The sequence below is a fragment of the Peromyscus californicus genome, unplaced genomic scaffold (assembly GCF_007827085.1).
Source record: "Peromyscus californicus insignis strain IS unplaced genomic scaffold, ASM782708v3 Scaffold_14__1_contigs__length_90479793_seg_2, whole genome shotgun sequence".
Lineage (NCBI taxonomy): Eukaryota > Metazoa > Chordata > Mammalia > Rodentia > Cricetidae > Peromyscus > Peromyscus californicus.
In genome coordinates, this window is record NW_026294436.1 from 6,001,124 (window position 1) to 6,027,244 (window position 26,121).

The 26,121-nt window shown below is 52.5% G+C and overlaps 1 protein-coding gene across 2 annotated transcripts in view; it reads right to left on the bottom strand.

Moving 5' to 3' along the window:
* The window catches only part of Gli2 (GLI family zinc finger 2), a 244,871-nt gene that overhangs the window by 31,179 nt on the left and 187,571 nt on the right, over positions 1-26,121 (bottom strand). For both annotated transcript variants that reach the window (XM_052736727.1, XM_052736728.1), the window contains 2 exons: positions 7,367-7,569; positions 5,951-6,136 (listed from right to left, as the gene is read on the bottom strand). In XM_052736727.1, the coding sequence (XP_052592687.1) occupies positions 5,951-6,136; positions 7,367-7,569 (389 nt within the window). The remainder of the gene's footprint in view (positions 1-5,950; positions 6,137-7,366; positions 7,570-26,121) is intronic.

Below are 26,121 nucleotides of genomic sequence, written 5' to 3' on the forward strand. Positions count from 1 at the left end.
CTGGGCTACATGAAAAAAGTTCCATTTTAAGAACTGTTTATTTAATCCCCAAAGTTAAGTCAGTTATGATTGTTCAACACACTGTCGTGCATTGGGTGCTTAACTAAGGTAAAGCCATGTTGTAGGTATAGGAGAGCTGGAGGGGGATCTGAGGGCTGAGTGCCCACTAGCCTTCTCCTCAGATTGCCTCACAGTCTGGCAGATCCTGCCTCCATGCCTCTGTAGGATACACAAAGCCTCTGGAACGTTCTCTTCTCTGCCGGGCGCCCCGTCTCCAGACATGAAGGCAATTGCTGAGAGAGGAGACAGTGAGGACGGGTCAGGTCAGGTCAGGACCTGCATTGGCGTGCTTACAAAAAGCAGCCTGGCGCCTGGCCAGACCGACGGAGAGCTCTTTGGGGGCAGAACTTGATGTTCAGCCTCACGCCTAGTGCCTAGAACCTGACCTGGTATGTGGTACTGGCTGTGATGGTTGTTATTTTGTTTTGTTTTGTGAACTTGACACAAACTGGCCTCGTCTGTGAAGAAGAAACCTCAACTGAGAGATTGTCTCCAAAGACTGGGTGTAGGAGAGCCTATGGTGGCATTTTCTTGATTGACGATTGATGTAGGAAGGGCCAGGTCACTGTGGGTGGTGCCACCCCTCGGCAGGTGGTCCTGGGTAGTATAAAAATTCAAACTGAGCGCACCAAGGGGAACAAGTCAGTGAGCAGTGTTTGCCCTGGTCTCTGCTTCGGTTCCTGCCTCCAGATTGCTGCCTTGAGCTCCTACCCTGGCTTCCTTCGGTGACAGAGTGTCACCTGGAAGTTCTAAGATGAAATAAACCCTTTCTCCAACAGGTTGGTTTTGATCAGTGCTTTATCATAGCAGTAGAGAAACCCACCCAGGAGGCATGCTGAGCAAACAGCCTCTGACTCTGTGTGTGTGTGTGTGTGTGTGTGTGTGTGTGTGTGTGTGTGTGTGTGTGCGCGCACGCGCACACACATGTCATTTCTTCTGCAGGAACACTGGGCACAAAGGAACTTGGTCAAAAAGATCTAAGTTTTCCATGACTGAAGCATCCCGTGGAAGTGGGGGTGCAGAAAATACAGGAGTTGGCAGGGTCTGCCCTGGCTCACATGGTCCGCTTGAGGGGAGGAGGAGGATGGGGTTGGGGGATGCCATGGAGCAGGTTGGGTGGGGCAGGGCTTATTTAGCATCTCTCATAAACACAGCAAATTATCTACACAGGTACTAAGCTGAGTGGAAATGCCCCATATACTATAAAAATCTGAAGCAAAGATCGAAGCTCTGCCTCCCACTAGTTTGGAAAGGGTTGGGGTAGACCTGAGATGGTGCATCAGTTGGAGGTGCTTGCTACCAAGTCTGATGACTGGAGTTCCATCCCTCAGTCCCACATGATGCGACGAGAAAACCAATTCCCATATGAGCACTGTGGCATGCATGCTCACGCATACACAACAAATAAGTAAAATACAAACTTTAAGAAAACAGTAAAGTCTGAGCCTAGCTCAGCGGTGGGGTTGGCATTTAGCATGTGCGAGGCCCTAGGTTCCAACCTGAGTGAAAAATAATGAGTGAATCTGCTTGGAAACTCCCTACTGAGTAAGATGAACAGGAAAAACAGAACATCCTCACAGATCGGTATGGCTTTCTTAGGTTGTGACAGATTGAGAACCAAGAGAAAGAAGTAGCTGGCTGTTCATATTCTGGCCCCCAGTCCTCCCCAGCTACCACCTGCCATCCCAATCCTGCTCAGGTGTTTGGGAATCTGCTGACCTTAACGTGGAAGTGGAGAGGTGCGGTGGCTGTGGTAAGCTACAGCAAGTGTGGTGCCCTTGGAGGTGGGTGCTCCCAGCCTGTGAACTCCTCCAGCCCCGATCATCCTATTTCTTAGACATGCCCAGGCCCCAGATGCAGCCAATGCTGGATGTTCTGGGGAGCATAGCTCTCTGCAACCCCTTCTAAGCCACCCACAGCTGGCACCAGCTCCCCTGCCCACTCCAGTGGCTTCTGCACTAATAAGCCTGCATCTTTCTCTCCCAGGTCTCCTGTACTGGCCGCTCTGCTGACTCAGCAGGTCTTACAGGCTGTGAGCCACCCGGTCCAGCAGCAAGGCTGGCCATCTTATGTGAAAGACATCCAGGTCAGCTAGAGTTGGGTGCCTGGAGTTCCCCTGGTGCCTCAGGCACCCAGGACTTGGTGCCTGGGATGACTTTGGAGGTGCACAGCTCTCAAGCACTCTGGCATGCCACCACAGACAAACAGAGCAGGAGACACCAGGGGACCTGCTCTGGGAGGCAGCAATGAGGCTGCAGGAAAGAAGACACCCTCAAGAGACTCTTGTGTCGAGTCCCACGGCTATCCGACAATAGACTCCAAAGAAGTGGAAATTTCCCCAGGAAGCTCACACTGGAAGATGGGAAGGGCTGAAACCTGGGGCCAGCCTGAGGGTGAGCTTGTCTCCCAGAAAGAGTTCACACAGTTCTGACAACTTGTCAGAACATCTTGCAGGGAATATTTGATGGCTAGACCCCACATTGACCAGGACCACTTAGCTATGTATACCTCTCACTTTCCATTTAAACCTAAACTTCCTATTTAAACCCTGAAGATGGAGTGTGTGTGTGTGTGTGTGTGTGTGTGTGTGTGTGTGTGTGTGTGTGTGTGTGTTCACTGGACCACTTTGTTCCTCTTCCCAATGTGGCCACAGCGAACAGATCCTTCCAGATCCTTCTCTGCTTCTCACTATTACTAATCTGTTTAGTTGGCCTATTGAGGATGGACTGCTGAGCCGGACTTCTTGTTGCTGCCAGGGCCCAGACTCTGGCCCTGATAACTCTGGTAAGTGCAGTGCTGTGGGGAGAGGGGACAAGCCACACCTAGCACACTTGGGAGGTGATGAGGACATGATGCCCAGAGTGGCCTATGACCCGGGTAGATACTCTACGTGCAAGGGGGTGATGACAGCTAAGATGTGGACTCCTGGAGATGAGGGTGGATTGGAAGGAGGTAAAGGGATACTGGTAGCCAGAGGTCACACCTAGCATTAATTGAGCACCCAGTGTATGCCAGCCAGTAGACCACATTTACCTTTATTCTACATTAACTGCATAGTCCTTAAGCCAGCTTCATCCACTTGGCATATAAACATCGTGTCCCACTTACTGATATCTCTAGACCTAGCCATCCCAGAGAAAGTGGGCACAGCAGAGGCTGACCTGGGTCCCCCCTGCTGTCTCCTCACTAGGTCCCAAGGTATCAGTGCTGGCTCCCCTCTGCTTCCTGCCCTGCTGCTCTGTGCCGACTCCAAACCCAGCTGCCCAGCTGCCTTCTCAAGGAGAGAGTTCAGGAACTGGCAAGGGGGCATTGTGGCCCAGCTAAGAGAGCTAGGCTTAGAACTCCACCTAGAGGACATGTCTGCTCATCCTAAGCAAGGTCCTAACTCTAGCCGCAGGACAAACACTGTCATTTCTTTGTCCTTTGCATGCATTGCAGTGCATGGAGATGCACACCCAGGCAGGCGCTCAGGCGCGCAGCCACAGTGTGATGCCTAGCTGCCCAGTTCTGCCTCTCCTGCTGTGTGGGCACACCTGCTCAACTTGGTCCCCTCACCACGGCATCAATGCATCTGTCCACTTGCCAGTGATGTCCACGTTCCTGCTCTAGCCCTTGGAGGGAGGCTGCCCAGAGCGGCAGAAGCTGGCATGTGGGCATGACTCTGCACTTGACCTCAGCACCTCCCTCCTGCCTCGTGCTGCTGTGGCTGGGTTTGCAACACTGGAAAACACGGTGTCTGGGATGCACCCTCCCTAATCCCTGACCCCACTCCCTGCTGTGGGAAAGGATGGGAAAGGAGCCCCACAGACGGGCCCCTACACTATGCTGAATCCTGGACCCAACACCTTCTTGGGGAAGGCACTGAAGGGTGGGACAGACACTAGACTGAATGTTGGCAGCATTACTTTGGCACTCAGCAGCCTCCCATCAGGGAACGGCAGGCATGGACAGAAACTTGACCTTGCATGTGTGGTGGTGGTGGTGTGTGGGGGGGTGTCTTTAAGTCTCAGAGAGGCACGACAAACCAGAGGAAGCAGGAAGCGTCTAGACAGACTTCCTGGAGAAGGAACACTTTTAGTCCCACCTCTGTAAAGAGATAGCTCAACTGGACAACTGGAGAAGGTCAGTGAGCAGAGCTGCAGTGGTGGATGTGGCAGGGAGCCCAGGAATGGAGCCTAGGGTGTGAGCGGAGGCCTGGATGCTACGGGCCCACCCTGAATCTCGCAGCCTCGGCAGCCTCTAAACAGCTGCCACAGCCCGTTTCCAACCTGCTGCCCTGCAGGACCAGATGGCCTCTCTGTGGCAGGTCTGTCTCCCCCACCACGTGCCACTGTGGCATGAAGAAGCTGCTCCTGGCAGGGCCAGAGGAGAGCTGCCTGAAGGCGCCACCAGCCTAGTTCTTGATGGTTTCCACTCTGCTTAGCTTGCAGCCCCGCGTCCTTGGACAGCTCTAGGGTTGCTGGACGGAGGGGGGCAATGGTACTGAGCTTCATTCCTTTCCCACGGGCAGGGGCTGCATGCCGACCCAGGGGCTCGTGGTCAGGGGGCTATGGCACTCTGTGAGAGCAGCCACAGGGATGGCTTCAGGTGAGAAGGAAGGGCGGGGTGTCTGATGTGCACCCGAGACCTCATCCGTCCGAGACTCCCGACCGCCCACCCCGTAAAACAGCCCAGCACATGCCCCGTCTTGACAGCCCATCCTATCTCTTGGGCCCTAGACCTGGCATTGACCTCGGCTCTTTAGGATGGTTTATAACCGTTGCTAACTCGGAAAGGTACAGAATCATCCAGGAGACATGTGCGTGTGGAGGGTTTTCTGGATCGTGCCGACTGAGGTGAGAAGGCCCACCCTGACGGTGAGCCACACTGTGCTATGGGCTGGGGTCCAGACTGAACACAGAGGATAAGACGGCTTGTCTCTGCTTCTTGACTGGATGTGACGTGCCCTGCTGCCTCACGCTCCTGCCACCACGCCTTGCCCACCATGACTGAAGTGTGAGCCGCAACAAATCTTCCTTCCTATGGCGCCTCTGTCAGGTTTCTTTTACTGGGGGTTGGGGTGTGAGGCGTCAATATTCGGTCACAGCAAAGAGGCAAGAAGGAACGTAAGTGCTGCGCTCCTCTTTCCCTGCACGTCCACGTCCAAGATGGGAACATGTCTTACATCTCTATCCAGTAATCTCCCTGAAAGCAACTCACCTATGGCTCACTGTCGGGGTCTACTGCTGCCTGCCCCGACTCAGTTCTCAGATCAGCATGACTCCACAGCCCCACTTCACTCCAGCAAAGCCTTGAACAAGCCCCAGCTAGGTGGCACAGCCCACCCCCGAACACTGGCCTCAGCACCATTCCTGCCTTTTGCTTGATTTCTACCCATCACACTGGTCTCCTGAGCCCAGCAGGAGCACGGCTCAGGCCCTTTGCACCAGCTGATCCTCTGCTGGGACAGCTCTTCTCTGAGCTAGTGGGTGGACTCGCCTCTTCAGCTCTGTGCTTGATTAGCATGCCCTGCACAACTGGTGAGGGACACCTCTGTCTCCCGACTCTCCGACTCTTTCTCAGATTTGCATCCCATTACCCCAGGATGCGCCTCCATCCCTAGTTTGTTTACCCTATCCCATCTCAGTTTACCAATCCCCGGTGCTGGGTGGTGTCTGCAGCTCCCACTACAGATCCTTCCCAAAGTTAAGTGAGTATGTTCTATTCCTACAGGGCTCTTGGCCACTCAGCCTCAGTCCCCATGGCAGCAGTGTCGACAGTGTTGGGGTGCAGTGTAGACTTCTACTTGTGTCTCTTGCCTCCAGAGGGACTGAATGACTGCTTTTTGTGCCAGCCAGCCAGTCACCCTCACTCTACACCATTTCCCCTCCGTGCTCCCTCGACTACTCACCATCCACAGGATTGAGGTAGTCATGGAGGTGGGGTGCGCTGGCAGCACCCCCACTCTGCATTAGCAGGTCCCCATAAGGTGTCGGGTGGCTTGCCATGAGGGTCATCTGGTGGTAATAGTCTGAAGGATTGGGAGCTGGGGCAGCAAGACCAAATAGCCCTCTCTCTTTCAGATGCTCGTGGGCCACTGTCACAGAAGGTAAGAGAGGAACCGTCAGAATTTACTGTCCAAGGGATAGCTCGGCAGTTAAGCGTACACACTGCTGTTGCAGCGGAGGACCTGAGTTCAGTTCCCAGCACACATGGTGAATGGCTCACAACTACCTGTCACTCCAGCTCCAGGAGATCTAATACTCTCTTCTGGCCTCTGGAGGAACCTATGCAAACGCGCATGCACACACACATGAAATGAAAATATATAAATAAAATCTAAAAAACCAGAATTTGCTGTTTAAGGAAGTAAAAAGAAATTCAGCTCTGGCCTGGAGTCTCAACGGGGAACCTCTTAGCCCACCCATCGCCACCTGAGCTCACATGGAGACCAGAGATCAACACTGGATGTCTTCCTCAGTTGCTCTCTGCTGTCTTTTTGAGGCAGGGTCTCTCACTGAACTGGGACCTCCCTGATTCTGCTAGACTGGCCAGCAAGAGGACCGCAGTCTCTGTCCCCCCAGGGCTGGGAGTCCAGTGGATTGCCACTGGGTCCTACTTCTTGTTTCTTTTCTTTTTTAAAATCTTGGGTTCTGGATGACTGAACTCAGACTCGCCAACTGAGCTGTCTCTTCAGCCCCCAGGATAGAATTTAGATCTGAGAGAGTCACTATATTACATGACGGCTCACTTCTGGTTCAAATCAACCTGATCCAGTGGGTTGGTCCCTTCTAAGCCTCTGAGCTGACACAAAGTCACTGGTCTGTCCCTGGGGGTTGGGGCCTCAGCTGCCTGTAACTCAGCTCCAGGGGATCCCTGGGGGTTAGGACACCATCTGTGTTGATCGGCACAGAGACAGAAAACAGAGATCCAGGCGGCGGCTAGCTCTGCTCTGCCTTCCTTTTGATGTTCAGTTTCTGGAGATATTCCTACACAATAGCCCTTAACACTGGCTTCTACAGCCTTTGGTGTGTTGCAAGCAGCAGTCTGTTCCTATGATGTGGCTGCTATGGTCTGGATATGAACTATCCCTCAGTGGCTCATGTATGAAAACTTGGGTCCGCAGTGCAATGTGCAGAGGTGGTCCTTTGGGGGAGATGACTGGGCCATGAGGGCTTTGACGTAATCAATAGATCCACCCATTGATGAAATGGTAATTTTACGTGTTATGGGAAGACGATGGACAACAGCCTGGCTGTGTGGACAGAGCCACTGAGTCACCCGTAGCACCCAATGTCCCTGCTGCTCCTGCTCCAACACCACTTACCATCAGCAGGGCTGAGGCCCCTGGCTGCAGAGATCATTGAGAGTGTGGGGCTGCTGTGTACAGACCGGAGGTAGTGCTCCATATGGGGGTTCACGTAAGGGTGGTGCGCACTGAAGGGGGATTCCCCGGGGCCGGCAGGGTGTGGAGAAAGTCGGATCAAGGAGATATCTGAGATGACAGGGCTGCCGCTCAGGGTGGGAGGCCTGTGGAGACAAAAGGTGATATTCTCAGAAAGGCCCGTGGGGCACAAATACCCCACTAAGAACCTCAAGCCACAGGAGAAGCCATCGACATGTATGGGCACTCAGAGGCTTCCCGCAGAAGCTTGTCCTTCCGATCTTCCATGTCAACCTCCCTCAGTTGTCTCTAGCTTAGAGTCAGACCTTGGAAGAATCAGGCAGGGGACCCAGACCAGAAGCTCCATGGGGTTTGAGAGAGGGCTTAGTGGGTAAAGTGCTTGCCTTGCAAGCCTAAGGATCCAAATCCAATCCCCAGAGATAGTGGTAGGAACCGGGAGTGGTGGAATGGGCTTGTAGTTGCAGCCGTGCTGAGATGGAGGAAGACACAGGCAGACCCCTGGAACACACTGGCTAGCCAGGTTTGCTACCTGGCAACGTTCAAGGACAGTAGAGACCCTGTTTCACACCAAAGATGGAAGGCACCTGAGGAACGACACTTGGGAGGTTGTGCTCTGACCTCAGTAAGCTTGTGCGCACTCACAGAAAGGACGCTGCACACTCACATTGCCAGCGCTACAATCCTGGTAGTGGAACTCTGAACACTCCCTTTGGGTTTGCTGGGCCTAAGCTCAGCTGAACCACATGTTTGGGCTGCAACCCTGCTCCTGTGTGCCTGCACATGTCAATGTATGGGCAATGCATGTATGCTAGGAACATGGACAGGACACAGACCAACCATGACAATACCAGCTCCAGGAATGAGATCCTAAGAGCTCACTGCAAACAGGCTGAGCAAAAGGCTGGATCTGTAAGGGCAAATGCTTAGCTTTAGTCAGATCACTCAGATGCAGGGCCAGTGGTGAAGGAGACGTTCAAGATTCAGAATCAATTTTTCTGTGTGAGGGGGGTGTGTGTGTGTGTGTGTGTGTGTGTGTGTGTGTGTGTGTGACCCCTGGGCAACTCCCTTACTGAAGCTCCTTCACAAACTTAATCCACACCTCCCAAAGAACACTACTAGGGTCTCAGGTTGGTCTCCCAGGGCCACTGGTTTTGCCCAGGGGCATGACTTATCCAGACACCTTTGAACATGCACGTCTGACTGGGAATGGCACTCCGTAGATGCCTGGGACATTTCCCCAGTGGGTGATAAGCTCACTGGCAGAAGACAGCCTATGGCATAAGTCACAAGCCACTTTTAGCTGCGGTCACTTCCAAGCCAGATGTGGAGGGGATCCACCTAGGGAGCTGCACTACTATGGGTCTTAATTGTGGTTGGGCCTTGTGTGATCTGTGAAGGGATTGCTGTGTGTCACCAAGGGAGGAGGAGCAGGGCGGGCTGGTGTACTTCAGGCCATGTGTGTCCCTCTGGCTCTGGCTGTGACAGGATGGCCGATCATGTTCCTGCACTTCTGGGAAGAGGAGACTCGGGAAAAACAACAGCATGGCTCACCGGGTTAGGCTGAGGCCGAGGTCACACGTCTTGGGAGCTGGGCACACTGCAGGATGAGGTCGGTGTGCAATGGGTGGCAGTCTGGGTTTTGAAGACTTTGACACCTAGTGTTAATTGTCAGTTTAACAACCTGACATCATCCAGGAAAAGAATCTCAGTGAGGGACCGTCTAGATCAGGTGGGTCTGTGGGCATACCTAGGGGAGATTATCTGGATTGCTAGGTGACATGGAAAGACCCAACCCACTGTGGGCAGTACATTCCCTGAGTGGGGGACTCTGGACTGTATGATGTAGAGAGCAGGCTGGGCACAAGGAAGTGTGTGTGAATTTATTCTCTCTCTGCCCTTGACTGTTCCTGTGATGTGACCAGCTGCCATAGGTTCTTGACTGGACTCCCCCACAATGATGGACTGTGACCCGGAATTGTAAGCCAAATGTACCTCTTCTCCACGAAGGTGCCTTTTGTCAGAGTATTTTATCACAGCAACAGAAACGACACAAAGACAAGGACACAGAAGCTGGTGGCTGTGAGTGGCTTTTCCCAGGCCCCAAACCCAGGAACTGGGACATTGAGGTTGTAGTATGGTCTAGCCACAGCTGGGGCCCCAGGACAGTCAGTGATGACATGGGGATGTCTAGCAGCAGACTGAGGCCACAGAGCAGCCCCAGGCAGGCTGTCTGAGGTGACCCAGACCCCACTGGCCTCAGGGACAGGAAGCAGGAGTGAGTATTGTCAAGGTAATATGCATTCAATCATGGGGCATTCTGCCAGGGGAGGAGGGTGCCCAGGAGTGAGTAGACCTCAAGGTGGTAGCGGTGTCTGTGTCCCCACACAGAGGAACAGGATCTTCAGAGTGTAGCTGCCGCCATGTGGGGAAAGATGAATATTGCTTCCCTTTCCCAGGGTCCTCCACTGCCCAGGAAAGAGGAACTTGAATTTCTGCCCAGGGACGACCTGTCTCCCAGCCCCAAGATCTGTGGAGCATACAGGGCACTGGACCTTGTCACGGTGGTCATCAAGGCAGCTCCACTACTACCAACTCCTGGGCCACAAGTGGCCCTAGGAAGGCCCAGGCCCAGGGAAGGGGCCATGACTGACCTCATGCTCACAGCTAGGAGGCAACCAGGAGTGTGCCAGAGTCAAACATGTACCCTGGATGGTGTTCCCAGTCTCTGGGGATGCACCACTCTGAGAGAGCAGCCCTTGATGACTTCTACTCTGCTGGTGACCGTGGATAAGACACTCAAAGAAGCCATTACAGCTACAGCTAGGGTACAATGGGGTGCTTGGTCAAGCCCTGACAAGTGGTCTGATTAAAGGCCTGGGGAACAAGTCTTTACTCTTCCCTCCTGCCAGATGGGTGGCAGGTTGGGCCTGCAACAATGGGATACAATGGGATACAGTGGGATACAGTGGGATACAATGGGATACAGTGGGATACAATAGGATACAAGAGGATACAGGGGGATACAGTGGGATACAAGAGGATACAGTAGGATATAATGGGATACAGTGGGATACAATGGGATACAGTGGAATACAGTGGGATACAGTGGGATACAATGGGATACAATGCCATGGGGGCATGAGAAGCTCTGGAGCTATGGGGGCATGAGCAGCCCCGGAGGCTTTCTGGGCATGCTGAAATTAGGACTCAATTTGGGAGAATAGTAGGATATTGGCACGAGATGGGATCTAGCCCTGGGAGTCAAATCAAGACACATACTATCCACCTTTGAGCTCTTGGTGGGTCAAGCTCAAAAGAGCTCTGGGTTGGACCAGGGGGAGAGGGCAACAATGATGTGTTCAGATCCCCAGCATCCATGAAGAAAGCTAGGTATGGCAGTGTGTACCTGTAATCCTAGCAGTGGAGAGGCAGAGACATGTGGGTCTCTGGGGCTCGCAGGTTAGCTGGTCTAGTTGAATGGGGAAATGCTAGGTTCAAAAAATAAGACAGAATGGTTGAGGAAGACACTTGATGCCACCCCTTGGTCTCCACATCTATGTACTTATGTGCACAGGTACTTGCACACACACAAACATATACACATGCATATCCTCACTCACATACACATATGAAAGTCATGAGTCTCGCCCAAGAGCCAGAATAGAAGCCAGTCTCTGCCCTCAGGCAGTCCAGTTGGACATGCTGGCATTTCCAGTTCACTAAGACATCTCACTGCATCCTCCCTGGCACTCTCCCCAGCAGCTCTGCCTGGTGGTCCCTCTGAGGCATCACTTAGCTGGTTTCCAGCCGATCCTGGGGTGTGTGTGTCTAAAAGGCCACCCCTATGCGCATAGGCAGGATTTGGACTTTGAGGACGGACAGATGGGGGCCAATCTCTGTGTTGCCACTCTCGTGTGGCCTGATACCACACCTCTTAGAGCTGAGTGTTCCTGGCCTGCGGGCTGGTGCGGGTGTAGATGGATGAGCAGGTGTAGACAGATGAACAGCAAGTGTGTAGAGGAGCTGTACCGGGTGCTTAATAGGTGCTTAGCCAGTACTTCCCTTTCTCACATTGAACAACATGGGAACACAAGAGTTCAGCAGGCAGAGCACACCCAGCTCACCCTCCTGACATGCCCAACTCACGCCCCCTTCTCACATGTCAGCACAGGAGTTCTGGCAGGAGACTAAAGGAGAAGTTGAGGTGATGAGAATCCCACGTGGCTGGCCATGTGCACCCTAGCACCAAGACTGGGCCTGAGCTAGCACGCCCAGACCCTTGGTAATGGGTCCCTGGGGAGCTAGAATGACGGCAGCCATGTCTTCCTGGAGGGGAGATATGAGAGTGCTTCAGGCTGGGAGCATGAGCAAAGTTTTCACAGATGGGGATCTGAAGGGAGGGAGGGCGTGGGCTCTGTAGCCTGGAACAGCCCTGGGGCAGGAATGGACGTGTTCCATCCTAATGGATTGAGAGGAGGGAAAGGAAATGGGAGGGGGTGTGGGGGGAAGGAGTGTGGGGGCCCTGAGCCCCACCCAGCAATCCCTGTCTGGGAAAGTGAACAGCATGCTGACTCACCCAGACTCAATCTGAGCACCTGGGTGGGAGAGGGTGGGAGGAACCCACCTTGAGCAGCTGAGACAGGACCATGAGGCCAGAGCCAGGCAGGAGCCTATGTCCCATCTCACAGATAACTACTGGGACCCAAAGAGATGTTGGCATGATCATGAGGGGCCAGTGAAGGCAGTAAGTTGAAACACTAGGAGTTGATGGTCCCTTGCATTATCTGGAGCTTCTATGAAGATGGGAAAGGAGAGGTTAGACTCTTGACTGTCAGCCCACACCTCTCCTGGGCTGGCTTCTGGGGTGACCAGTGGCCTTTGTAGACAGGCTACATCTCTGACCCCAGCTCCCACCTTCTCATTTGCATACTTCTCAGCTGCTCTCATTTCTCTCCCAAGAGTGACATCAGAAGGCCCTTGTCCAAGAAGCTTCCCAGATCCAGGTCAAGGTTGGATACCCTGTGAGCTGCTACTGTGGAAGATGGAGTCTTTCCCATTTTGAGCTTAGCTGATGACTGGGCTCCCTCGGGAGAAATGACAGGTGGTGACATGCTCAAGCTTGTCCTACGTCCCTGGTGGGTGGACAGGCCCAAGAGTAGGCAACCACTAGGTCCCTTGCCAAGTACTAAGCCTATGCTCACTAGAGGCCACGCTACTGTGTCAAATAGATGGATGATGGATGGATGGATGGTTGATGGATGGGTGGATGGATGGATGGAATGGGTGAGTGGATGGATGATGGATGGATGGATTGAATGAGTGAGTGGATGGATGGATGGTTGATAGACTGATGATGGATGGATGGATGGATGGATAGATGGATGGATGGATGGAATGGGTGAGTGGATGGATGGATGGATGGATGGAATGGGTGAGTGGATGGATGGATGGTTGATAGATGGATGATGGACGGATGGCTGGAATGGGTGAGTGGATGGATGGATGGTTGATAGCTGGATGATGGATGGATGGATGGCTGGAATGGGTGAGTGGATGGATGGACAGATGGGTGATGGATGGATGGATGGTTGATGGATGGGTGCATGGATGGATGGCTGGAATGGGTGAGTGGATGGATGGTTGATAGATGGATGATGGATGGGTGGATGGATGGAATGGGTGAGTGGATGGATGCATGGTTGATAGATGGATGATGGATGGATAGATGGATGGATGGATGGATGGATGGATGGATGGTTGGATGGAATGGGTAAGTGGATGGAGGGATGGTTGATAGATGGATGATGGATAGATGGATGGAATGGGTGAGTGGATGGATGGATAGATGGGTGATGGATAGATGGATGGTTGATGGATAGATGGATGGATAGATGATGGATGGAGATGACCAATGAGAATAGCAGGCACAATAGCAAAAGACCTGGGTTCCATTTTAGCTTAGCTCGGCTTACTCTGAGCTGTGTGACTGGGAGAAAACTGTGTGCCTTCTCTGTGCCTGTCTCTTTATGAGCAAAGAGCCATCACAGCCGTGAGTCTATGGACTGGAGGGGAGGAAAAACATGTGTCAAAGGAGTGAGGGAAGCTGGGGACGTTTCCCAGACACACATCTGCATCCCTGGAACCTGTGGTCAACTGCATCTGTTCAACAAGGGACATGGCAGACATGGCAAAGGCAAAGTCTGGGATGATGCAAGTGGCCAGTCCTAGACATCATCCAAGGGTCCTCAGAGGTCGGGAACACAGGAGTCGAAATGGAGAGGGCCATGGGACCTGGAGGCAGAGATCAGAGTCCCAAACCGAGGAATGCTAGGAACCACCAGGGGACCAGAGGCTAGAAGAGGAGAGCAGGTTCTCCGTGAGCCTCTACAGCACAGTGCCATCTTGCCATCAGCCTGATGAGGCTGCCCTGTGGCTTCCTATTCCCAGAGCTGGGAAAGAATGTATTTCCACAGCTTTAAGGCCCCGATTTGCGCAAACTTGTGGTTGATGAAGATCCTGTCCCAGGGTGGGGTCAGCCCTTGAGGGGCAGGAGGTGCCACCCTCGTCATCCCAGTCACTTTAGTGACTATGGGACTCTCAGAGACTAGGGCTCATGTGTTATTTCTGGAGATGACCCAAGTCCGGGTGGGTGCACCTCCTGTGGCAGCCAAGGACAATGGGAAGCCCTCCATATCATGCTGGGGTGCTCTGGGAAGGGAGAGTGTCTAAGCCCCGTGTTCCACCCTCTGTTCTTACAGGGCTCCAGAACGTGCCTTCCCGCCGCCACTGGGATTACACGGTCACTGATTCCCCATAGCAGAAACCACCCGGCGTGACACACCAAGCCGTAGGCTCCGGGGACTGTCGGCCTGTGTGCTCCAGCCCCACCTCTGGGCCAAGATGCCTGCCACCCACCAGGATCACAATGCTGTGATGGACAGGCCATGTTAAGAAGCAGGGAACCTGTGTCCTCATGCTGTTGCTAAGCTGCTGGGGACAAGCAGCTGATTCCCAGCACCATGGAGTCTTGTTTCTCTTTCGGGACCCCACCAGGGCCCACTGACCTGTCAGAAAGGAAATGAATTCGCCAATGCCCAGCCCTGCTGCCTGGCCTCTCTGCTTTCTTCTCTGCTGGAGTGGACAGGGCCTGTGTCTGTTCCCGCAGAGCCAGCAGGCCTGCATGGGCTGCCTAGGCCCTCCCAGCACCCAGAACATCCCCTCAAAGCTCACTCCTCCTTCTTCCTGAGGGGCTTTTGTTACTTTGGGTTTTGTTGGGTTTCTTTGCTTTGTTTTGTATGGGAAGCTAGACATTGGCAAGCTTGCTCATTATGTTTTCTATACATCTACTTGGAAAGTTCAAAAAAAAACCTTCATTTTTTTTTAAAAAAACCATGTATTCAGGGCAATGGCAATTTCAGAGTTCCAGCAGGTTCATTATTTGTTTTTGGTGGTGCCGGATCTAGCGCTTCATGAACCCTAAGCAAAACCTCTGCTCTGGACTATATTCTGGCCAGGTAAGGATGAAATCTTTTTTTTAAATGTGTATATTGTTGGGCTTGGCGGCATATGCCTTTAATCTCAGCACTCAGGAGGCAGAAGTAGAGGCAGGCAGATGGATGGTTTTGAGTCTGAAGCCAACCTGTTCTACATAGAGAGTTCTAGGCCAGCCAGAGCTACAATGTAAGAGAGATCCTGTCTCAAAAACAGCAGTGTGTATGTGTGTGTGTGTGTGTGTGTGTGTGTGTGTGTGTGTGTGTGTGTGTGATATTCTTTGTTATTCTTCAGGCATCATCCACTCAGTGTTTTGAGACAGTGTCTCTTGCTGGTCTGAAATTCAGCTTGGGCTCGGCAGGCTTGCCAGGGAGCTGGGATCCACTTACTTCTGCCTCCCCGGTACTGGGATTACACGTGTGTGCTGCCACACCCAGTGTTCGCTCCCCTCCTTCCTTTTAATGTGTGTTCTGGGAATCAGACTCTCTGTCAAAGCTATCTTGCAGCCGGTGCTCTCCTGCTGTGGCTCAGCTGCTCAACCCCGTGGGTGGGAGCTCTCCTTGGCAAGGCCACCTAGCAAAGATCTGGCAACATCCTGGAGGGTGAAAATGTGAACCCTGTGACTCGGAAATTCCAACCCCCGGGGTGAGTTACAGAAGTCACTACACAAGATGTCCAGAGGATGGGACAAGGGTGCCCCAGCAGCTTGAAAGGCACAAGCGCATCCCAGATGCCTGGAGATGCAGACTGCTGGAGAGTAGCAAGAGTGAATGAACCAACAAACAATGGACAAATGAATGAAGGAATGAAGGAAGAGTAGATGAAATACTGACCGTCAAGTATGAAATCCAAGTTCCCAAAGAAAATGCCTGCCCTAGTGTTATTTATAGAAAGAGCCACGAAGCAAAACCTGAACAATACACTGTTAGGGAAATGAGTAGCCACGATATATAAAATTCTCATCCAAGTCAACAGCACTGTTAGAGGTGTGTGCCAAAGACAAACTGTCAGGGAAACTGGGGTCAAACTGCAGACAACAGAGAAGTGACAGACATTGGGCAGAGAAGTGGGACACATGGGGCCCCCAAGGTTCCAGCTCATCCCCAATCCTTCACTGGAATTCCAGAGGTGGAGGCTGGGTGATCAGAAGTTCAAGGTCATTCCTGACTGCATGGGAAGTTAGAGGTCTGCCTGGGCTACATGAGACTGGGAAAAACAACATCAGTATTAATAAAAGAAGCCAGCAGGCAGGAAAAGACTGGAAACCCTTTGCTGCCTGGACTTCATACAATGAACAGAACATGCTCAAAAAAAAAAAAAAAGAAGCCCACAATAGGTAAATTATTGTGTGAGTTAGGTGCTATGTAAATGACCTACACAAGGTCACCTGGCTCCTGGTCAGTGCTTTTGGGGATTTTTCTCTAAGTTCACTAGCTAGGTGAGTGGTTTTAACTGTAACTTGACACAATTTAGAATCACCTGGGGAAGGTTTCAGTGAAGGATGATCAAGATTAGGATGTTCTGTGGTCATGTATTTGGGGAACTGTCTTGATTACAACATCTGATGTGTGAAGACCCACCTACTGTGGGTGGCATCATTCCCTAGGCAGGGGCCTCTGACCTGTCCAAGACAGAGTGGTCTCTTCTTCTGACTGCAGATGGAATAAATGACAGTGGCTTCAGGCTCCTGGCTCCTTGACTTCCCCCGACCCCCAACGATGGACTGTGACTTGGAATGTGAGCCCAACAAACCCTTCATCCCCCAAGGTGCTTCTGTCATAGTATTTCATCATAGCAATAGGTATGAAATCAAGATAATAATCCAAACCCATTTTCTCTGGAATGCCTTTCCTTTCTTTAAAACTCTATTTGTATTTCTGGCCCTGTGTCCCTGGTCCAGTTTATAGCCCTGGGACACAAGAACCTGGATGTTTCGGTGGGTTCCCTGGGACTCAGACCCACTCCTGTACCACTCAGCTGGGCACAGGATGAGAGTCTGTGGTCTGTCCCCACAGACCTTTTTAATCTGCTTGTCCATGGTATTTAGCAGACCCAGATTTTGGAGAAAGGATGGCTGTGGGGATCCAGGCCTCTGGTCAGAGGTTGCCTGAGTGGGTGAGGACCCTGGGATGGAGAATGGAGAGGCTGCCGGGCTATAGTGAAGAATTTATATGAGCTACTAGAAAGCATTTCAGGGTTCTGCAGCTGTCTTCCTGTTACACAGGTGTCCCGCCAGAGCTGTGGATGATGTGTGCTGCTTGGGATGCCTACTGGTTAGCTCCAGCCCTGTCTGGTGGACTCATTCTATGAGGATGCACATGCATCCACAGTGGACCCTACTGCTCCCCACTCCTGCTACAGAGCCCATGCTCACCAGAGCCAGCTGAGCTTGGCTTTCCCCGGTCATCCCTCAGCAGAGCTCTTGTAGAGAAATCAGTATTTGGAGCTGACCCCAGAGCAGATATCTCACTAAATAAACACTGATGTTTGTGTAGGGAAATGAGGTCATAAAACAGAGGCCACAAAGGCCATACAGAGTCGTCCTGAAAAACCCAGCTGCAGCAGTTAGCAGAGATTGGTCACACCCACACACTCTTTCTTATCTCAGCTCCCCCAGAGCCAGAAGGGCAGGAAAGCACTGACGTTTCATCCACCCAGAGCTCCAGAGGTATGAACGACTAGAGGGAGGGCCTGGGGATGGAGCTCGGTGGAAAGAGGGCTTGCTTAGAGTGCATGAAGAACTGGTTCCATCCCTAGCATCAAACACATCAGAGGTGCTAGAACACGCCCACAGCTCCAGCACTGTGGAGGCAGGAGGATCGGGCAGCCAAGACCATCCTTGGCTATAGGGTGGATTAGATGCTGGTCTGTGCTACATGAGATGTTGCCTCAGAAAAGAAAAAAAAAAAAAAAGAGTTCAAAGGTAAAGGCTAGCTGACAGGGAGACATTTTGCATCATGGTGCTTGACTTTCAAGCAGAGAAGTGCTGGGAGGTGGGGTGCTGCAGGTGGGGTGGTGAGAGGTGGGGTGCCAGGGCTCAAGATAGCCTCGGACTCGCTGCAGGCAAGTAGTGAGGCTAGAGACACAGCTGGGCTTGGGAAAAGGCCAGGAGAGACTTGCCAAGCTGAACAGTCTTTCTAGGGGACCTGGGCACTGGCTACCATCTGGGGATGTGGAGTCCTGGTCTACAGTAGAAGCCATCCGTGGCTGAGCACTGCTGAGGAGAATCTTCTAGACAGTCAATCCACGGGTGTGACTAGGCAAGGGGAGGGGGTGGGAGAGGAGGAAGATGTCTTCAGGAAAGCATAGTCTGTAGGGATGGAGGACAAGCACGGCAGACTTGACAGCTCAGTGTTGCCGAGAGCTGTGTGGAATGTCCCGCCCGCCCATCAAAGCTGGATGGGTTGATCCTCCTGGGCTGAAATAAACCTGCTCTCAAAGGCAGTGCCCGCTAGTGCATGCCTGGGGAAGGTTCCCTCCTCAGCAGCTCTGTACCTGTCCCTCATGGGATCCAGACAGTCCCTGCGGGATGGGTTAGGCAGAGGAGGCAGGCCTGCCTGCTGATAAAGGCTCCCATGCCTGCTTTCCTGTGCTGGGTTCCACAGCACTCCCAGCCTATCAACTTACGATCAGCCCCTGCCCCTCCCTTTCTCTTCCTTTTCTGTGTGTGCAGGACGTGTGTGTCTATGGGTACACACTCAGGTATGAATACAGCCGTGCAAGTGACACGCACTGTTCCACACACAGTGTGTTACTCAGTTTTCCAGAATCTCAGAAAGAAGAAACGGTTGGGGCTGGGTCGATGGCTCGGTTGCTAAAGCACTCGTCACTCAAGAATGAAGACCAGAGTTCGAGTCCCCGAACTCATTTAATAAAATAAAAGCAGTCGTGGTGGTGGACCCTTGTAATCCCGGTGTGTGGACTCCTGGGGCAGCTTAGCCTAATCTCGGCGTTCTGAGCACAAGAGAGAAGCTCTGTTTCAAAAGCCAAGATGGACGGTGATAGAGGAATTGACCTCTGGCTTGCACGTGGACACGGACATGCATGCACACACACACACACACACACACATGAACCCACTCACACGTGAACACACACACACACACACTTTTAAAAAGTTTAGAAGGTCCGCAGGCACTGAGACCTGTGGATTTGTGTCTGTGGTGGCCGAGGACTTCACACGGGGCAAAGAGGAGGTGATGGGGCAGCTTCTTTACCTCGTGGTGGCCAGGTCCCAATATCCTTTCCAAGAGCAACACCAGCAATGACCCCTTCCTCTCACTGAAGCTCCCACCACCTCCCACAGCACCACAGGATGGGGACCAAGCCTTGAACAGGGAATTTGGGCAGCATTCTAATCTAGACCCAAACTACAGCACATGCCATATGCAGTACCTCACATATCTCACCCTCACGTGAGTCCCGCCAGCGCTGTGTGGTTCCTTTTCACATCACCGCGACAAGTCCCCTGACAGAGTAACGTAGGAGGGAAGGTTTGTGTCATGGTTTAAGGGTGCAGTCCTTCCTGGTGGGGAAGGTGTCTGAGGCAGCTGGACACACTGCATCCAGTCAGGACCCCAGCCCATGGGAGGGTACCACCCACATTGGGAGAGAGTGGGCCTGCTTAATTACCGAATCTAGAAACTCCCTCACAGACACAACTAGAGGTTTTTCTCCTAGGAAATTCTACATACTGTCAAGCTGATATTAACCATTACGAGGGTATAAACACACACACACACACACACACACACACACACACACACACACACACACACACACGAGGCTCACCCTTAACTAGCCAGTCCCTGTTTGTAAGGAGAATTCACAGCAGGATCCACATCCCAGCCCTACCCACTTCTGCCTCCATCCTGAGAGCGGGGAGTGGCAAATGTCCAACAGAACCTCAAGGGACAGGAGAGGGATCAGAGCATCACTTCCTGATGCTGCAGGACATCCCGGCCAGAAGTCTGCCCCTGCAGCTGCTGGGAGCCTGCTCCCGCCTCCCGTGCGCTCCCCCCTCCCGTGTAGCCCCACCTCTACAGGGCTACACCTTTGCTCCCACTGACTTCTGCCCCCAGCTGACCCCACCAGTGCTCCCCAAAACCAAGGCCAGGAAGCGCCTCTTACACGAGCAGCTGGTATCCACAAAGATCAAAGACTAGGCATCTTATCAGACAAGCTCCTCATTAAACTTTTACGGGCCAGATTCCATTATAAATGAGCTGTCCATCCCCCGACACTGAGCATGTTTCCTGGGCTGAGAATCTGGCATTCTCGGAGCAGGGGGAGATGGGGGCAGGGATCACACTACCTGGAGTTCAAATCCTACCTGCGCCAGGGCTAGGAATGTGTTACAGCTTAATTCTGAAATGTCCCTCGAGTCACATGTGTTAAAGGCCTGGCTAACAGCCGAGAGGAGGGGAGATCCTGGGAAGTGATTGGATCATGGGGGCTCTGCTTCTCATCAACAGATTAATGAACCGTCAAGGAATTAACCCACGGATAGATACATAACTGATGGCGTTGTTGGGAGCTAGAGCCTGGTTGAAGGAAGTAGGCCATTACAGGCATGCTGAGAGAGAGAGAGAGAGAGAGAGAGAGAGAGAGAGAGAGAGAGAGAGAGAGAGAGAGAGAGAGAGAGAGTTTTTGGGCATGTGCACAAGCATGTGAAGTCTGGAGGTCCACATCAGGAGGCTTCCTCAGTTACTCTCCACTTATTTCTTGAGACAGGGTCTCTCATTGAACCTACAGCTTGCCAGTCTGGCTAGACTAGCTGGCTAGTGAGACCCACGGACCTGCCTTCCTAGCAGTAGGATTGCTAGTGTGCACCACCATGACTTTTTGTTGTTGTTGTTGTTGTTTTGTTTTTGTTTTTGGTTTTGGTTTTTGGAGACAAGGTTTCTCTGTGTAGTTTTGGAGCCTGGATCTCGCTCTGTAGCCCAGGCTGGCCTCGAACTCACAGAGATCTGCCTGGCTCTGCCTCCTGAGTGCTGGGATTAAAGGTGTGCGTCACCACCGCCTAGCTCATGACTGACTTTTAAAAGTGCATTCTAGGGGATTGAATTCAGGTCCTCAGCTTGAACACAGCCAACTCTAGCATCTCCTAACTCCATTTTGCCTCTCGCTCCTTCTTAATTCTCTCCGTTTCCTGGCTGCTGTGTGGCGAGCTGGATCTGTCACAGCATCCTGCCAACAATGGTCTCTGTTTCACCACAGGCTCATGACGATGGGGCCAGAGACCATGGACTGAAGTCCCAGAAACTTCAGGTTGAATAAATCTCTCAAGTTATGCTCTTGTTATCTACCACAACGAAGTCAAACACACAAGAAGGCATGCTAAGAAAGAGGCAGCCTGCCTTCCAGAGTCCGAGCTTCCATCTTACGAATGGGGAGTGACAGCATGATCACATCTGCATGGTAGCAGTCTTGATTTGGCTTCACACCTGGGCTGAGCAAAAGGTCTCTTCGTGCCACAGAGTCCCTTATGGCTGTGCCACCCATTGACGGCAGACTGTCCACACAGCCTGTTCTAGGCTTCTACTCCCCCTCTGTCTGCTGACCAGTGGATCTGAGGAAGTAAGTTGTTAGCCATTGCGGGGGGGGGGCGGGGGAGACAGACAGAGACAGAGAGAGACAGAGAGACAGAGAGAGAGAGAGACAGAGAGAGAGATCCAAAGACAGAGCAACATGGTCGGGGGAAGCCATGTCAGGAGGATGGACAAAGCTCCTGGTAGGTGACCGTGAATCCACCCAGCTCCTCAGCCCAGGAAGCAGGCAGCCATGCCCTTCCAAAGACCCCTTCCACCGGGTTCTGAGAAGAGCGGACACATTTTCCTGGGGAGAAGACAGTTCTTCAAGACACACACACAAAGCTAACACACTGGGGTAGAGAGCCAAGAGCCCCGAAGAAATCAGCCACATTTATTCCTGCCCAGCTGCTGCTGCCCTTGGCGAATGGCTGAGGACTGTCACAGTGCCCCAGATCACGCTAGTAAGTCACAGGTGAGTGTTTATCAACAACAGTGACCTTGGAAAAGCCATTTTCCAATTCCCCCAGATCAGAAAGTCGGCTAGCTGAGGACAGTCACAGCAAAGAAATGACCATCTTAAGTGACAGTGTACCAATTTACGGGCTGACATCTCCATTCGTATGCTCCTGCTGGGGACAGGTGGGAACTCATATTTGTAAAATGGTTCCCTTGGGGGACTTTGGGTAAGGTGTGCCCACCAGCTGGCATTCCTTCTACTTCCTTAACACGAGAGCCGGTGTGTCGACTTTCTATGAACAGAGAGCTAGACCCCAGAGCCATCTGTCCCCAACTGGAGCCTTCCTGCCCTCTATGAAGAGTGGCCTTGCATGACTACGAACTAAGTTTAACTCAGGACCAAGTGATCTGCAGGGAGCCGTTAGCTGCAGTCAGACATGGAATGTGGGGTGGTTGGAAGTCGTGGAGGTCAGGCGTGGTGCCGGACACGGGATGACAGCAGGACACTGGTCTCTGAGAGGTCACAGTCACTCCCCAGCATGCCCTCCATGCCTTCTGCAAGCTGGGATGTGAATGAGTTTAGGCCAACCGGGGTCGGGGGTGGGGGGCTCAGCTGTGAGTGGGAGAGAAAGGGCACAGGGGATTTTAGTGCTCCCATTTCAGAGGTGGTATTGCTATTTTTGAAAAGGTTGCTGGCTCTGTGAATCCAGGAAGTCAGCCCACAGCTCTGGGCTTCTTTTCCTGGATATAAAAATAAATAAAATAGGGGGGTCCCTAAACACTGACCTATGTAAACTAGGGATAAGCAGATCCCCAGGCCTCATCCTGGGCTGGAAAAATCAGAATATCTGACCCTGGGTTCTGAGCTTCTTTAAGACGTGTGTAGGGAGGAGGGGGCTGGGCATGGAGCTCAGCTGGTAGGTGGTGCCTGCCATACACCAAGTCCTGGGTTCCATTCCTAGTCTGGCATCACTCGGGTGTGATGGTGCACATCTGTAATTTCCTCACTAGAGGGAGAAGCAGGGGGATCAGACGCTCAGCATCGTCCTCAGGTACAGAGCAAGTTTGAGGCCAGCCTAGGCTACATTAGACCCTGTCTGAAAAATAAACATCCCAGATCGCTCAGATTGAGACTTGCTGCACTGAGCAGTTTCTCCAAATTCTTCTAGGCCAAAGGCAGTCCCAACTGGCCTCCTCAGGAACCCCAGAGCAGAGTGGAGCTGGACCCACAAAAAAATGCTGAGAGCGAAGGTGGACACCAGCGTCCTGAATCATCGCCATGCATTCCTTACCTTCCACTCAAGGGCACAAAGAACTCTGGGCTCAATGTGTACCAGGAGAGCGGTTCTTCGCCGGGGGACCAGCCCTGCCGCACTGTCCCACATTCCCTCCGACACTCGGCAAAGCTGTTCTAAGAGCAGAGGCCCAGAGGGGAGCACAGTGCTCCTTTCTCGCAACATGGGCAGGGCAGACGCTGCAGGTAAGTTGTTTCCAGGCTCAGCTGGCTTTTTCTTCTCCTTCCTTTGGAATCTTGGGAGCACGTCCCCACTGGGGTCACAGAGAACCCCCGACCAATGTGTCCCCCATCGCTTGTACTTTCCACAGACCCAAGATGTTCACTACAAGTTCAGGGACAATACCACTCACTGTACGTGAGCATCGTGAGCAAAACTGCCACCCATGAGCGTCAGGAAGAAGTGTGACCTTTGCCAAAAGCAAGTTGGCGGGGAACGGGTTTATTCAGCTTATGCTGCCATATCACAGTGTATCAAGAAAGGACAGGACTCAAGCAGGGCAGGAACCTGGAGGCAGGAGCTGATGCAGAGGCCACAGAGGGGTGCTGCTCAACCCGCCTTCTTATAGAACCCAGGACCACCACCAGGGATGGTGCCACCCACAATGGGCTGGGCCCTCCCCCATTGATCACTAATTAAGAAAATTCCCTACAGGCTTGGGTACAGCTGGATCTTTTGGAGGCATTTTCTCAATTGAAGTTCCCTCCTCTCAGATGACTTTAGCTGGTGGTGACATAAAATTAGCTAGCACAGACCCCCAGGCAGTTCTCACTGTGTTTTTCATCCATGACTATCTCCTAGGTCCCCTGATGCATTTGACCATCATCCCTGCTCCTGAGGCCATAGAGGGACAGATGTTCAAAGTCTCTGAGGACTCCTCCCTTAGTCCCATTTCTGACCTGCCTATGCCCCAGCCCTGGCTAGCCTCCCCTTCTAAAGACACACCACATATGTCCTCCCGCCTGTAATGAAGCCTCTTCTGCCAGGTAAATGGAGACCCACAGTAACAATAACTTCCAAGAGCATGCTTCCAAACTCTCCCACAGACTTCCTGCTCCATCCTGACTCAGCGTCTGGTGAGACGGCTCAGGCAGGAAAGTGTTGTTCACCTTCGAGCATAAGGACCCGAACCGGACCATGTTCAACAAAAAAGGGGTGGCACACACCTTTGGTAGGCAGAGGCGGCAGACCTCAGAATTCAAGGCCAGCCAGCATTACCTAACCGGACCCTCCCTCAACCCCGCCACCCCCACCCCCCACCCCACCCCCGGCAAAAAAAGCTGCGGAGCCAGTGAGATAACTCAATGGGCAAAGTGCTTACTGAACAAACTTGAGTACTGAGCTTGGATTCCCCAGTACCCACATATAATCTGGATGTGGTGGCAAGTGCCTGTAAGCCCAGTGTTGGGGTGGAGACAGGCAGGTCCTAGAACTTGCTGGCTCGCCAGCCTAGCTGAAATGGTGAACTCCAGGTTCAGTAAGAGGCTGTGTGTCTTAAAAGAATTAAGATGGTGGTGATGGTGGTGGTGGTGGTGGTGATGATGATGGTGTACAGAGCCATAGAGGAGGGTAACTCATGGCGTGCGTTTTTATCCTCAGTGTTGCAGGGGACAGACAGGCAGAACTTCAGGGCTCATTGGGCAGCCATATTAGCCTACTGGGGTATTCCAGGCCAATGAGAGACTCTATCTTAAAAGGCAAGCCCCTGAGGAACAACAGCTGAGGTTGCTCTTTGGCTCCACTCCTCTGCATGAGCCACCACAGCCACACAAATCAGTGGGCTTGTGGCTGTTACAAAACGACCACTCAGTGGATTCTATTATAATGATCATCTCAGTGAAAGGTCTTGGGTTTGACATTCAATGGTGATACTAAGGTGGATTGCTGTGTTGGTAAGAGGTTTATTAGAAGAATTATTAGCACCATGGACAGACAGACAGACAGCAGCATGATAAAAGCTCTGAGGAGTGTTCAGGACCACAAGGCAGAGAGTGGGGGTCCCTTCTCATAGGTCTCAGAAGAAGGGGGAGGTTTTCTGTCATGTAATTGATGAGTGGTCCACGGTGTGGACCTGCATTTGGGGAGGAGGTATGCAACTCCAAGGATGTGGCAGAAGTGGAGAGGAGGGGCACATCTAGCTGAAGTGTACCCACTGTTCCCAAAGCCCTCTGATGTCCCAGAGTCTAGCTACCTGAGGCCTGTGAACTTCCTCGGGGATCTGAGAACGGCACCTGCCATTCTCCTGGAATCGTAGCACTTGGGGGAGTCTATAAGGGATGGGGTTGCAGATTTGCAGACAGACTCTTGGTGGGGGTTTGCCATTTCCTTCACAGCAGCTATGCGAGGAGACAACTGGAGTCAGCACGGCTTCATCAGCCTCTAGTCTGAAACATAACGTTCAGTAGATACGCTCACTTCACAAATGAGAAAAATGAGGCTTGTGGGCTCACGTGGACCACCTCTTCCTCAATGGCAGGAAGCCTGGCAGAGCTGAGATGACAGAAAGTCCCTGAGTATGACTGAGGCCGGCCTATGGGCATATGGAATGCCGGGGATCACTAGACTCAGAGCCTGCGCACTGGGATCCTCCATTCCTGGGAGTTATCAGGGTCCTAAGAGCCACACGCAGGGGTCTGAGTGTTCAAGCAGTGTGGGGCAAGAGGGGGCTGAGCAGAGCAGCACGTGTACCCAGCAGCAAGCTAAGGCCTTGGGACTTCAAGAGGCAGGCCGGGGCTGAGCCTCTACCGAGAGGAGATGACACGGTAGCTCATTTGCCGTGTGTGGCTTGTGTAATTAGACATATTGGTGGTAGCAAGCAGGCTCCAGCATAAGCTTGATGGATTGGGGACTCCACCAGGCTCGGACCACATTAATCACAGAAGCCAGAACTATGGGACCATTT